This window comes from Trichosurus vulpecula, chromosome 3 (assembly GCF_011100635.1).
Source record: "Trichosurus vulpecula isolate mTriVul1 chromosome 3, mTriVul1.pri, whole genome shotgun sequence".
In the NCBI taxonomy this organism is placed as follows: Eukaryota; Metazoa; Chordata; class Mammalia; order Diprotodontia; family Phalangeridae; genus Trichosurus; species Trichosurus vulpecula.
In genome coordinates this window covers 173,735,868-173,751,038 of record NC_050575.1, presented here as the reverse complement: position 1 = coordinate 173,751,038, position 15,171 = coordinate 173,735,868, and the positions used below count along the sequence as shown (strand labels likewise).

General features: G+C 38.8%; 2 protein-coding genes and 1 pseudogene across 2 annotated transcripts in view; 2 read left to right on the top strand and 1 right to left on the bottom strand.

The window, feature by feature from the left end:
• Positions 1-14,044, top strand: part of LOC118844008 (trichosurin-like) — a 115,182-nt gene extending 101,138 nt beyond the window's left edge. Inside the window, exon 4 of the transcript XR_005009948.1 lies at positions 13,990-14,044. The gene's annotated coding sequence lies outside the window, so the exon portion shown is untranslated. The remainder of the gene's footprint in view (positions 1-13,989) is intronic.
• Positions 2,851-4,194, bottom strand: LOC118844007 (annotated as a pseudogene).
• LOC118844010 (trichosurin-like) lies at positions 7,234-13,181 on the top strand. Its single transcript, XM_036751818.1, has 6 exons — positions 7,234-7,389; positions 8,788-8,921; positions 10,659-10,729; positions 11,319-11,426; positions 12,850-12,951; positions 13,159-13,181. Exons 1-6 carry the CDS (start codon positions 7,306-7,308, stop codon positions 13,179-13,181), a joined length of 522 nt encoding a protein of 173 aa, XP_036607713.1. The 5' UTR covers positions 7,234-7,305.
• Positions 14,045-15,171: the final 1,127 nt, after the last annotated feature.

Here is a 15,171-nt window from a genome sequence, read left to right as displayed (position 1 = left end):
CTACTCCATCCTTTTACCTTTACCCTGCGTGTATCCCCCTGTTTCAAATGTGTTTCTTGTAAACAACATATTTTAGGATATGGTTTTTAATCCATTCTGCTATCCACCTCTGCTTTATGGGAAAGTTCATCCCATTCACAGTCACAGTTATGATTACAAGCTGTGGCTTTTTCTCCATCCTGTTTCCCTCCCCTTTTTATGCTTTTATTTCTCCCTCCTCCCCTCCACTCCTCAAAACAGTTTTGCTTTTGACTACCTCCATCCTCAATTTATCCTCCTTCTTGATTTCCCTCCCTTATCTTACCCTTTTCCTCTTGCTACTTCTTCCCTCCTTTCTGACCACCACCCCCATTTCCTTTCCCTTTTCTCTGCCTACTGCTTGCAGGACAAGTTTGATTTCTATACTTATCAGAGTATGTAATTCTCTTCTTGAACCAAATCCTATGAGAGTAAAGTTCTTATGCTACTCTTCTCCCTCCCTTCTTTCTCTCTACTGTAATGTTTTTGTGCCTCTTCATGTGATGTAATTTACCCTTTTCTACTACCTCCTTACCTCTTCTCCCACAACCTCTCTTTTACATCTCTTAATTATATTTTTATCATTATAACAGTTATTTTATACTGACACCCACAGTCTCTGTGTATCCTTTTCATTGTCGTAGTAACTGTATTATTCTCAAGATTGACATATATACATATGTATTATATATGTATACATATATAACAATATAATCCTATATAAGGATGTAAACAATTTTCCCATATTGATTAACGAGGTTTGTGGGGGAATTTTCCACCTGTTTACCTTTTTTATGTGTCTCTTGAGTTTTGTATATGGAGATCAAGTTGTCCATTCAGTTCTGGCCTTTTCATCAGGAAGATCTGGAATTCTCTTATTTCATTGAATGTCTATCTTGTTGCCTGAAAAATTATGCTTAATTTTGCTGTGTAGTTGATCCTTAGTTGTAGTCCCAGGTCTTTTGCCCTTTGGAATATCATATTCCAATTTCTCCTGTCACTTAATGTAGAAGCTGAAAGATCCTGTGCGATCCTGACTGTAGTCCCATGATATTTGAATTGTTTCTTTTTTGGCTGCTTGCAGTATTTTCTCCTTGACTTGATAATTCTGAAATTTGGCTATAATATTTCTTGGAGTTTTCAATTTGGGATCTCTTTCAGGCAGTGATTGGCAGATTCTTTTGATGACTCATTTCCCCTCTGGTTCTAGGACCTCCTGGCAGTTATCTTTGATAATTTCCTTGAAGATACTGTCCAGACTCTTTTTTATCATGGCTTTCAGGTAGACCGATAATTATTAAATTGTCTCCCTTCAATCTATTTTCTAGGTCACTTGTTTCTCCTGTCAGATATTTCACGCTTTCTTCTATTTTTTCATTCTTCACATTTTGTTTGACTACTTCTTGATGCCTCATAGAGTAATTAGCTTCCACTTGTTCAATTCTAATTTTTAATAAATTGTGGTCTTCATTTTGCTTTGAGTCTCCTTTCTGATTGGTTGATTTTACCTTTCAGATCATCATTTTCTCTCTTTAGATTCTTTTTTTTGAACAATAATTTTTTAATAAAATAAAATTTTGTATACAAAAGAACATTACAGATCTAGACCTATTTACAAGGTTTGCTTTGCTTTCTGATTTAAGGTCTAATTATTCTTCCAACACTGCATAAGAACCGTGACTGAATGCTACATGTACAGGAAAGTACAAGGTACCTCAGAGTACAGTAATGTCCTGTCTCCCAATTTAATTTAATACTAACAGCCAAACATGGATGTTATTCCCCAGACTAGGATCAGAAAGTACTCTGGATGTAACCATTTAATTTCTTCCATCTTCAAGAAGGCACTTTCCAGTTTGCAATGGAGAATGTAAAATCTAAAGTCAACCCTGTGCATGGCCTGTTATTTTCTTCAGTCAAGCAGAAATGCTAAGCACTGTAGGCTATTGCTTTTGCCAACTTTCCATACAATATGGTCTAAGAGATATTTTGAAATACCCTACATAGGAGCTGCATAAAACACAGGAGAGAAAAAGCCGATATGCTGAAGTCTAACACCAAGAATTTTAAGCTTAGTCCAGTTTTCAGCTGCAAGATTATTGGGGAAGAGAGGAGGGGAAACCATCAGGCACACATAATACTTAAGGTCTTAAATACTTTTTGGTTGCTGTGATTTTTTTTAAAAAAATGCTTATTCAAGTATGTAACTGTGTGTAGCACATGAAATTTTATACCACAAAGGTAATCATGAGCCCATGCATGCACATTTTAAATCTTATGATGTACGAAAAAGTTTATAAGCAAGTAATTCCCATGACAACAGAAACCCTGATATTTAAGCACAGGCTCTGTGTGCTCAGCAAATTTTATAACACCACACTCTGTCCTCCGTACCTATCATGTCATTTTCTATACTGTTTCTAAGTACTGAGTCTATCTACCTCTTCCCAGAATCCTCAACAGATGTGAAGTATTATATTAGGAGGGTTAGCTACCTAAGAATACTTAATCAGGCATTTCCAAGTGTTTTCTTATATTGCTAGGTTCCAGGGCTTTATACTCAATCATGAACTGTTCCCCCTTCCTCCCCACTAAGACTAAAGGGTCAGTGATAGTGGGTGAGGAGGAAACCATAAAAACTACAATGCAACCTTAAAGTTACATTACTTGTGCTTCCAAAATGGATTTTAATCTTATCTTAATTTGACCCGCTATTAAAAAATACTGATTATCAAGACTGAAATGTGAAGTTGTTTAACCATCAACTACCCAAGATTAATTGAAGTTTAACAAGGAGATTGGAGAAAGGAAACAGTGCCAGTGAATCCTTCATCAATTTTCAGCCTCCATTTCAAATTCCCACTTCAGACTTTTCAAATAAGCGTGCACATTTCCACAACCATAGTACTTGGCCAAATACACCAACACACCAGTTGCACATCGTGCATCTTGCTGCCTACAAAAGCTACAGTTGCAGATTCCACGACAAGGCAGGCAATGCCAATTTGGGTCCAGCAATGCTATTTTGACCTCTTCACTGTATGGATTTTGAAGACAGGGGCCACAGAACTGTCCTCGAACTCCAAAACATTTTGGGTTTCTGCAGTTTGTCTTGGTGTCAATAGTCTTCTGGCGACACTGGTGACAGGTGGAACGTAACGAACGGTTGTAGATCTTATCCTGGGAGGAGATGCAGATATTTTCCAGGTCTTCCTCTGTAATCTCTTCCACTGGAGGAACAATATGAGGAAGGGTCATGGTACCTGGGCGACAACTTCTGGGTGTGGCATCATCATCCATATATCCATTGACGCTCTTCCGTTTTCTCACCAACATGTACTTGTCCTCAAAATCTATTTCATCTTCTAAGTGCAGATCTGGGGGTTCTTCAACAAGGGATCTTGACCTGGTATGTGGACGAGCTCTTTGTTCAGGGTTTCTCCTTGGGAAAGAGCGCCTTCAATTTGGTTTCGCCTGTGGACTACTACCTGGAAGTGATCTCCTTTCAGTAAATAATCCCAGGAAACTGTAATTCTGACATTAGTTTTGCAAGCATTGCCTTGTTTTCCTTTATATTTAATGCCCTCTTTTCCAAAAAAACTGGAGTCTTTCTCATCTTCAGAGTCAGAATCAGAATTGGAAGTGGGAACCTCTGGGGCTTTGGGCGGGGCTGCTTTCTGCTTCCTCCCCTCTTTGAGGTCTCTGGTTGGAAACTTTAGAATTACTTGCAAAGGACCCAAATGTTTCATTTGACTCCAAGTCTTCCTGCCTTCATCATCAGAATCCAATTGCATTCCATCTTGTATCTCACTTTCTGAGAAGCTGCAGAATGATTCATCACCAGAGTCGGCATAAAAAACAGAGGCCAGATCTTTAATGATATCTGGCCTGAGTTTGGGTTTGCGTAAAATTCCACAATCCCGTCTTAGGTCTTGTGCCTCACTTTCTGGAAAGTCACAGAAAGATTCATTAACAGAGGGCTCATAAAAAATATTTGCCAGGTCTTCACTGATATCTGACCTGAATTTAGGCTTTCTGTTTGCATAATTATCAGAAGCAAAACTGTCACAACAATCATCAGAGGATGACAAGGTTTCCATGGAAATCAATTTCACGTATCTGAAATTTTTTGAAGTTCTTCTTTATAGAAGGGTCCTGCATGCGTAAAGGATCCATGAATGGCAGTGGGAGTCCACGAGAAGGGAGCTTTAAAAGGAAGGGACTGCTCCTGGGGAAGCAGAGGCACGCGGCAGCAGAGAATACCGATAGCGGCTCCTCGGAAGCCAGAGGAGCGCGAGTGAGGGAGCTAGCAGAGACTCTCTATTTAGATTCTGAATCTCCTTAGCCATTTTGCCAATTTTACTTTTTAAACATTTGATTTCATCAGGGTTTTTTTTTTACATTTTTTCTTTTAACTGCCTAATTTGGTTTTTAAAATCCTCCTTTTTGGAGCAGTTCACATTCCCTTTTGAGGTATCAGATGTGGGTATAGTGTCAATGCTGTCCTCTTCCAAATTGGAATTTTGATCTTCCTTGTTGTCATAAAAAGAATCAGCGATCCTCACTTTTTCATATCCTTCATCATGTTGGTTAGTTTTTTCCTGGCTTTGCAGTGGATTTCTGCTTTTGGGGCTCAGGGAGCTCTGTCCCAGGTTTCTACTGGGAATTGTTAGCCAAGTTACTGGCTTTATGTGTTGTAGCCTGTGGTTTCCTGAGGTGTGGGGGAGGGGTAATCTGGCTGCCAAAAGTCTCCTCTTCTCCTGGGACTGCTCTCCAGCAGGGGTGGTCTCAGCCATTGTCTGTGCTGGTGTCTGCCACTTCCCCTGGCTGTGCAAAGGAGTGTCTGGGTTCCTGGTGTTGACCCTTGCTGGCTCCACCCTTTTGGGACTCAGGAATTCCCACTGTTTGGCTACTGAAGCCATACTTCTGGCTACTCTATTCCAGGGTTTTTCCTGAGTTTTCTCTTTGGGTCAGGAAGGGAGGGGTGAGAGCTGTTTACCTGGCCATTATGTCTCCCAGAAGTTCAAGAAGGCAGGTTTCTAACTTTTGGGCTGCAAGCCTGAGGAGTAGAGGTCTTGCGACTGCAGGCGCTGCCCTGCTGCTTTTCATCACTTCGATAGACTTCCGTCATGTGTTGGAAGGCCTGAGGACCTCTGCCGCTTTCTGACATTCAGTTTCCTCCAGGCCTCATGACATAATCTTTTTAAAGAAATAGTGCAGACCATGTTTTATTTTCTTCTCTTCTTGGTTTCTCTGTCCCAGGAGGAAACTACTACTCTCTTCTACTACTGCTATTTCTCTGCTAATCTATAGTTACCGAACTAATGTTAAATTCTTTTAGTAAAGCAGCCATTTGTAGTCTGTCACTGAAACAGAAGTCCTAAGCCTGGAGTCTGTAGGTTTTTAGGTCTAATCTCTTGGATGGGTGCTTAACCAGTCTAAACCACTCCTGTGACAACCTTTCCAATAAGTCAGAGAAATTTGAAGTTCCTCAGCTATCTTGATGTTCTGAAGCCTTTCCCCGTCTTTAGTCATGGACAGACATAGAAGGCAATGCTTCAAGCCCCTGAGGGATTTACCCTCTCAGGTTGTAGATAGCACTAAAACCATTCTAGCCCATCACAACAGCAACAGGATTCTGATTGCCTTCAAATAGCTCCCTCAACACCTACAGGGCTTTACTTGCCTTAAAGAATTTTCCAGGTCTAGATGGAAATAAAACACAGCAAGATTAGCTAACTCTTTACACAGTAGAAGGGTTCTGCATGCCTCAGTTGGCTCCCAGCCTCTAGAAAACCTTCTGAGCTTTAGTCTCTGGGCAGTGAGCAATTCCCTGACACCCTGGTCCCATGATGTCACTGACTGGTAGGTTTTGGGAAAGTTTCTCCATGATGATCCTGAAGCAGTGATACAGGACAAAATACACATTGTCTTCTGCGGCTGCTCTTTAGATCTCTCCACAACTTGCAGGGATTTTTTAATTATAATATTCCTCTTCACACACTCTCCATTCTAGTCAAACTGGACTGCTAGTAATTCACTAGGTAGGCCACTCAGTGATTTTGACACCATGCCTTTGAGAAAGTGGTTTCTCTCCCTCCTCAACTCATCCTTATGGTTCCTTCTAAGCATAAATCATCCTTCCTGAGGCATGATCTGCATTGTAATAACTAGTGGCACTCTTTCACTCTCTAGAAATTACTTCATATAACTTTGTAAATATATGATTTCTTTACTTTCTTATATACAAGTTGTAAACTTCACCCAGTGAAATGAATGTTCCCTGGAAGCAAGTATTGTTTTCTTGATGTCTTTGTTTTTCTACCATCTACTACAATGTCTTGAACATAATTGAATGTTAATAAAAATATGTTAAATTGAATCAGATTTTATTTTAGGGCAAATTGAAATTAGGTTCCAGATCACGGCCTCTAAAAAATACTAGCACAGTGACCTCGTGCAAGTCTTTTAACCTCTCAGTGCACTCATATAACTCATTAAGATGATGAATTCTCAAGGAGTTGATGGGCTGTACTGGTACAATGAGTTTCATCTCTGGGAGTACTCTAAATCCCTAAATTTAAAGATGAACACCAGAGAAAGAATATCTTTAGAGTATTTTATTGTCTACTAGATTGTAAGCACCACAAAGGAGATCAAGTCCAAAACATTTCAGTTTGACCAATGACTAGAATATGCTTTGCAAGCAGTAGGCACTTAACAAATGTCTATTGAATTTCGACAACTAGAAAGAAAGTTCCCAGATTGAAAGAAGAGATATTTCTTTATTTGGGCACTCTTCCCACATTACCTAAGACAAGACTGCCTGTACTTCAGGTACTTTGCAGGCAAGTTTCAACACTTTTTAAAATGGTGACATCAGTGTAATCCTTTCTGAGAAGTTAATTGCCTGACTGACACAAGGACAAAAAACATAGAAACCGTATTTTCTGTACTGCCAGACAGACAGAGAGTTGATCTGAAGAAGCTGGCCAAACCTAACACTAGCTGTTGATCTCGGAAATTTTCATTTCAAAATTGTTAAGTTTTTGTTGTCAAAAAGTGCTTTACTAATCTGTCCTTGTGATCCTTGGCTAGCAATTCCTCACTGTCTAATGACTTTGCATAAAGTATACTTTGAAGGAGTAGTATGCCTTTAGTGCCACATCATCAGGGACCCTGCCCCAGAATGAGGTATAAAGGCAGCTGATCAGAGAGCTAGACAATTCAGCAGAATCCTCACACATTCAGGTGCTGCTGAAGCATCAAAGTAGAACCCTTCAGAAGATGAAGTTTCTAATGCTGACCGTGGGGCTGGCCCCGGTATGTGGCCTTCAGGCTCTCAATAACAATGCAGAAGACTCACCAAAGGTAAGTGAGCAAGAATGGGAACAGGTTGATAGAGTTGTCTGGCAAATGTGTGAAGATAACTAGTACGGAAAACAGAACCTCTTTGGGTAGAACAAAGCAAAAATAGGACTCACAGCTGAAAAGAAAAGACGTACATTTTGTTATTCTCACTCAAAACTGTCCTTCTCAATAGTTGTATTGTGTACCAACAATTAAAGTCAGCAGAAAATAAGAAATTACACAAGAGTGTGTGCCTGTGCCCTATTTCTTTTAAATGACAAAATAAAAATCCATAGAACACATTCTGCACCTGTCAAATGAAGGGTTGCCCTCGATGATCTATAATTTTTTTTTTTGTTCAAAGATGCTGAAACCCTGAGATTCCATTCTTTCAAAAGAAACTCAGCTGTAATTGAAATCTATGCTCTCTGAGTCTGATTACAATAGCAAATGAAATGATAAATTCCAGCATGTCTCCTTTTCTGTGACTTACCATTTAAACCAATTTTTCTGATCATATTCAGATGGTAGCTTGAGGGATTTTGTTCTGCACAAATGCTGGGATTAGATGCCATATGAATTCTGGGTTGGAGCATTATCTCACATCTAAGTAGAATAGAGAGAAAGAACATCCCCCAGGACTATGAACGATTACAGTCAGAGAATGAACTCAAGTCTTTTCTAGGTAATCAAGGAGAACTATTTTTAAACCCCAGTAGAGATCTTCCATGTTCTTGTGGCAAAATCTCTCCTTAATTCTCAAAAAATTGAAGAAAGAACCATTCATATCTAAGTTCATGATACATAGTACGAGGAGTGGGAAATAATGTTTTCAGTAAAATAATGCCATGAAACACACAGTGCAAACATAATTAGACCCATGGAGAGGGGGATTTGAGGAGAAGGAGTTGGGGGAACCTGAGGAATCAAGGCAACAGCTGGCCCTCTAGGTGCTCTAGGATAGCTCTTTGACTGAATCCAAACTTCATAGAACGTATCCTCTTAATAAAAGGGATGTTTTGTAAAACTTGGACTCAATCAAAAGGCCACACCCAAGGACTTAGAAGGCCACAAGTCGTCTCAAGGCCTTAGGTTTGCCACCCTGGCACTGGACAAATTAGCAAACTAGGACACTGAAAGGTCAAATAACTTACCAAAAGTCACAGAGTGAGTTAGTATCAGAGCCAGGCCAGAACTCAAATATCCTAACTCCTGGTCTCTTGAGTTTATTGCTTTACTATGAAGATAACGTGTGAACCAGGTAGGATTGGGGTAAAGATAGACTTCATTTTTGAGGTTTCAGTTTCCTCACTTGTATATGTAGAGGCATTAGGTCTATGGTCCTTCCCAGATTAAAAATACTATGCCTATGTGACCAGGGATGACTTTTTCAGTTCTCATCTAAACACGTTTCCACAGGTTACTGGGAAGTGGTTCACAGTTGCATTGGCCTCAAATGTGACATCTAAGATTGAGGAAGGAGGTAGCTTGCAGATATTTGTCAAAAGTCTCTGGGAACATGATGGTCTTCTTAGTGCAGTCTTCTTTAAAAGGTAGGTGCTACCTGTGTTAATTGTTGGCTATGGAAGTGGGGACAAAAATCTGGGTAATAGTGCAGGCATCCTTTAAACCACAAAGGCTGAGCCAAGAGTCACATAATTGAAGGTTGTATACAGTGGTGAAGGATAATGCTAATTAAAAGTATTTTTATATGAAGTTAGGATATTTTGAACCATGCTCTGTGTAAACTACCATTTCCTTTCTGTTCTAAACCTCCCTGAGTCACCAGTCTCCATTTCGTAGTAGAGGTGGGATACTTGAGGCCCCTCTGCTAAGAAGGCAGAAAGCAGAAGGACAGAGGGAAGAAAGATACTCACTTAACTCACACATTTGCAGTACCTTAATTTACCCATTCCCCAAATGAAGAGCATTAACTTTGCTTACAATTCTTCTACAATTCTAATCAAGTCATTTCACCTCTATTTGCCTTGGTTTCCTTATCTGTAAAATGGGAATGATAAAAACACCTATTTCTCATGGTTGTTTTGGTGATCGAGCAAGGTGATATATGTAAAGTGCTCAGCACAGTATTTGGCACTTAATAAATGCTTTATAAATGTTATGATATTCTTCAACTATTTCTCTATCAGGAAAAGGCTTTGAGTCGTATATTACTATTAGTACCTTATATAGTTTGAGCATTTTATTTAAACTTAGATGTTTATGATTCAAAAGTTTTTTTTCTTCCCAGTGAACTGCTTCCTTTCTCATCTAGTTATTGTATTTTGATCACACAAAAGCTTTTTGATTTTGTTTATCATGAAATGTCTCCCAGGTGTGTTTGTGAAAGGTGCTTGATATGATTTTCTGCTTATTTTTATGACCATAAACATTGAACCATATATCCCTTTGATGTATGGTATAAATTTGCAATGTAACAGTGTCTTAAAGCCTAATCTCTGCCAAACCACGTTCCTGTTATCCAAGAAATTCTTGTCAAATAAAAAGTTGTTTTCCAGGTAAGTTATGTTTTCATGTGTAGTAAACTCTGATTCTTCCTTGTCCTGTCTTTTTCCCGATCTACTTTTCTATCTTTTTAAAAATTGAATATGAAATAGTTTATCTCATTTCAGTTACCTTGATCAAAATGGGACAATTTTTGTTTGCTTTTCTCTTGAGATATTGTGAGTATAAAATACAATAAAAAGTTCATTTTGTATATCCTTCTTTAAGTTTAAGGAAGTTTTAAGTTTTCTCCACAATGAACTTATGAGGAAAAGCAGAACATTAATATCCATATTTGGAAATGAGAAATATAACTCTCTGAAAGGTAAAAAGTCTTGCGTGCCCATGGTCACGCAGTTGGAAAGTGGAAGAACTGGATTTGAATGTACTTCCAAATTCAGGTGATTTATAGAAAGGCCAGTAGTTATCCCAAAATATTTTTTTTATGCAGAACTACTAAAGAGAGAGCTCTTCTGTCTATTCAAGTATTTTCCTTAATTGAATATCACCATCATTCCCCACACCAAGTTTTCCAGATTTTCAAACAATTAAATTGAATTAAAAATATACAATAATTTTTAAATGGTGAACTCAATTTAATACTTTCTAAGAAGTTAGAAGTCACCTTAGATTCAGCATTGTTTATAATATTCTTGTAAGAAATGAAAAAGTAATCATTTTTGCAGATAATATTAAAATTAAACAAATCAATACATCAGGGATTTCTTAGTAAAATTTCCTTTGCCAGAATGAGGTACTCTTTTAATCCTAATCTTTATTTCTAGGCAAAATGGCAAATGCATTCAATTTTCTGTGACTGCTTCCCCAGGAGAAGATGGTCAAATGCACGTACCATGTAAGTATAAATGAGACTTTCGATGTCTTTCAGCATTATTCTGAAATGAATTTATGGACTCAGTTATTAACAAAGAAGTAGAAAATAATCAGGAACTATACCAAAAACTGCCTTTTTGCAGATGTCCCTCCACCACCCTGTCTTAATTCCATTATGACTGCACTGTGCAAAGCGTAGATGAGATCCTTTGATCTTCTCTTCTTCCTTACAGAGCTCTAGACATCTGATTAGCCCTTATGTGATTGAGATGGAAACTAACTCACTGTGGCCTTGCACAACTGTTTTGCCCTCCCTTGGTCTCAGTTTCCTCATCTATAAAGTGAGGTGTTTGGACTAGATGGTTTCCAAAGTTCCTTCCATTTCTAACATTTTGTGACTCTAGAGGCAGATAAGAAGAATGTTGAAAAAATAGAAGTCTGTCAACAAAATTACAGTTTGATTGGAATGGCAGAGCTTATGATGGAATTGAGTTTTCCAGAAAGCCCTGGAAAATGCCTTTGCCTGATGTTTAACCTCTAATAAGTCTCAAATCTTCACTTTTGTTTCTGTAGTTTCAAAATTCTGACCTGAGCTTTTGAATGCTTCACAGATGATGGAGAAAATGCTTTCTCCCTTGAAAGCAGAGACTCTGAACATTTGATATTTATCGTGTATAATACCAAAGATGGGGAGGTGACTGTTTGGGGAGAACTCTATGGTATGTATCCTATGATCCTGCACTAACACTCTTGCTCTTCTCTTTTTCATGATAAGAGTACTAAAGAAAAACAAGTGGTAGCATTGTAGCTTTGGGGGTGGCCCAAACTGTGTTTGGCTATAATTTAAATGCCAGAGACCACCAGAGAGCAGACACAGAGACAGATAGAAAGAAAAACAGACAGACACACACACACATACACACACACACACACAGATAGATAGATAGATAGAGAGATAGAGACAGACAGACGGACAGACAGAGAAACAGACAAAGGGACTAAAAGAGAGAAAGAGACAGAAAGAGAATCAGAGAGACAGAGACAGAGAGAAAAAGACAGAGAGAGACAAAGAACAAGAGACAGCGAGAGACAGAGAGAGGTTCCAGTGTAAATATTTCTTCCTCTCTGCTCTGAAAAGTGGTAAATTTGGGATCAATTATTATCCCTTGTTCACCCCAAACCTCTAGCTAGTAAAGGAAATGTGAGTTGGGATGCCTCTGGCCTAATATTGAGCCATTACACCTATTTCTCTTCCTGGGGTGCTCCATTCTTCTCATTTTAGGCTGTACTCACTGAATGATGAATATAGGTGGACAATGGAATGGTTAATCACATTTACCCTAAAATCAGATTTTAAAGTCAGGTAAGCAAGAAAGAGCAAATCCTAAGAGATAGAAATACATTTTGGGAAGGATGCACTCCTCCTTGAGAGAGATTGAAGGAATGTGAAGAAGGCAGATGAGTAATCAGCAGTTCAAGTCCAGGAATCTTAATGGTTTCAGCAATGTGATGCTATCCTATATTTCTCTTCATTGTTGTATCACATGACCTTGACACCCTAGATTTGCTCCTCATAACTTCCAATCTCTCAGTCACTGATATGACTCTTGGTAGCCCATGCTGGGTTCCCTTACATTCTCATCTCCACCCCCTGGATCTTCTACTTCCCTTCTCCCCATAGAAATTTACTTTTTATTTATCTTTCATATTTCTTACATAGTAGATGTTTAGATCTTATAACCCCATGGGGTCACACTTGCATTTTCTTTTTTTCAAACAGGTTTCTTTCCAGCAGATTCTAAACTCCTTGAGAAAAAAGGCTAGCTCTCCATTGCCTTTGCATCACTAGTGCCTCACATAGTACTTGGCACTTAGTAGGTGTTTAACAGATGCTTATGAATTGATTAGTGATAATCAACAGAGATTTCATTTTCCTCTGTTATTAATAGGTGCAACAAGTCCTGGGTCATATTACAATTTCAATTTCCAAAGCGATTAACTCAGTCACCCAGATCAAGGGTAGGGGCCCCTTCCCCTGTACACCGTACCCCACATTCATCTAGCTACTCCTTTTCTATGTATTGTTGAAAGTGATCAGTGAGACAGACTCAGCAGTCATTCTCACTTTCACCCTAACTACAGGCCAGACTCCAAATCTGTCTGATGAAATAAAGAAGAAATTTGAGGAAGTATGTGAAAGATTTGGAATTAGGAAGGATCAAATTAGAGACCTGTCCAATGATGGTAAGTTCCGCTGAACTCTGTCTCTAATTCCCCATCTTCCCTGTGAGACCTAGAGGAGAGATTTCCATAGAATGGGAACATGCCCAGTTTGACACCCCTTACCCTCATCCAGAAAATTTTATTTACCTTTCCTCTGGGATACTGACAAAAAAGCTCTGAGAAGGATACATGTCTGAAAATCATTGGTATCCTGTTTTGTCCCCACAGATCGATGTGAAGAGCTTAGGTAAGGAAATTCATGCTGGCTTGCAGGTTAGTAAACTTTGACCACAGGACTGTTGCCCAAGAGTCATATTTCTTTAGAAAACCATAGCGGGTTGTTCTGGAATTCAACTGCATATATAGATATATGCATGTATGATATAGATCAGCTGTGAGATCCTATATTGGGTGCTGTTGGAGTCTTCAGCAGTGCTTGACCTCTTCTTGGTCATCCTGACATTTTCCAGTAAAACATGTGTTTAAGGTCTGTCCCTTCCCTATTTTTCTGTCTCCCAAAAGTTGAGGTGTATGAAATTAATATGAGGATGTGTAATGGTCAGAGTGATGGGGCTTGGAAAGAAGTTGTGGAATGGGATCAAACCAAGCAATTGGGAAAAGGATGTGGAGGGGTTTCAGTGTTAGGAAGTGGGGTGACTATCCAGGTGAGGTTTCATGATGTTGATTGAAATGACAATCTGGATTTGCAATCCATTCAATGTAATCCATTAAATGCACAGATATAATTCAAGATGGATTCTTGTTTTTCTCAATAGCCAAAAGTTGTCTGTCTTTGTTTTCTAGCCTGTGGGTTATTTGAATAAAGATTTTTATCTAGCTGCTTTTCATCCTCATCAAATTCCATTCACAATGGGTTTCCTACTCAGCTCAAACAATGTGACTGAATCTTCTGAATTCTATGCTTCCCTAACTTTTTATGGGTGAAAATTACCTCCAGGATGTGAATCATTCATCTTTGTTCCAAGCTCTACTTCTTATTTTCAATTCCTAGGTCACTTTGTGATATTATATAAGCAGGATTCTTTCACTGTCTCACAGGAATTCCTAGGATGAAACATCCCTGTGATTCTGCAAACCAGTCCTACTTCCTCCAAACAATTTTTAAACTATTGGATGGTGAAAATTTCTACTGGCTTTCCCTTCTCTCCTCCAAACTCAAGGGGGATGCTATTCCCTGCCCTGCTCTGCCTGCTCAGGACTCTTACCTGCAAATGTCTAATAAATGATTAATCCAGTACACTGTGTCTCATATATATTTGAGAATCTGGGAGATGTGGGAAGGGATTGCAGAGCAGTAGCAGGAGGAGGTATTGTCAGGTATATGGGAATTCACCAAGGCACTTAAACTGACAGAATTTGATCTGGACATGCTATTAATTCATTTAGTTTTTACATGACTGTTATTAATGTTTACACACCACTCATTTATCCTGTGAGTCTTTCCTTACATCTTAGTACCTCTTCAAGGCTACCATTTCTCTCCCCATCCCCACTGGGCACCAGCATGTTACTTACAGAATTTCAGATTTGATGCTCAAGGATATGATCACTTTTAAAATTCCTAAGAGATATTCTGTGGAACTATTCTTCCAATGGTGTTCTTACCTTCAATAGTTAGAAGTAGAAACCATTAACACAAAGAAAAAGCAGATGTTAAGTTGCCCAGAGTAAGAATACCTAGAGTAACACAGTAAGAAACTAGAAGTAAGATGAACCAATTCTTATTCATTTTTTGTCTTTAGGTGGCTGATTCCTGGTTAACCTACTTGAAAGTTGTCTTATACCTAGCCTTCTTCTTTCTTGATGTTTTTTGTTTGTTTTTGAGCCCATTCCATTCTCACCACCCATTCTTGACAATTTGTCTGAAATGGTCCTCCTTATAGTTTGAAACTTTCTATTTTTATTATCATGGTGTTCATCATCTTGAGACTGACCAGCCTCATGCTTCTTAGATTGGGAACTGTGGAAGCCTGGCTAGTTCCCTGCTTTCTATCAAAACTTCTAGGAAAGCTGATTGACCACAATTAATAGGAGCCTTTCCATCAAGCATGGAAAACTCTTCTTTAGCTACATCTGCCCTGCACTATATTCACCTCTCCCACTGAATCACCCATTCATTTTGTCATATGGCTTAATAGACATAGTGTTTTCTATCTGTTGTCATTTATATATGCTGTGGAGAGAAGGGAGGTCAATCTGAGATACTGGCATGAAATTACT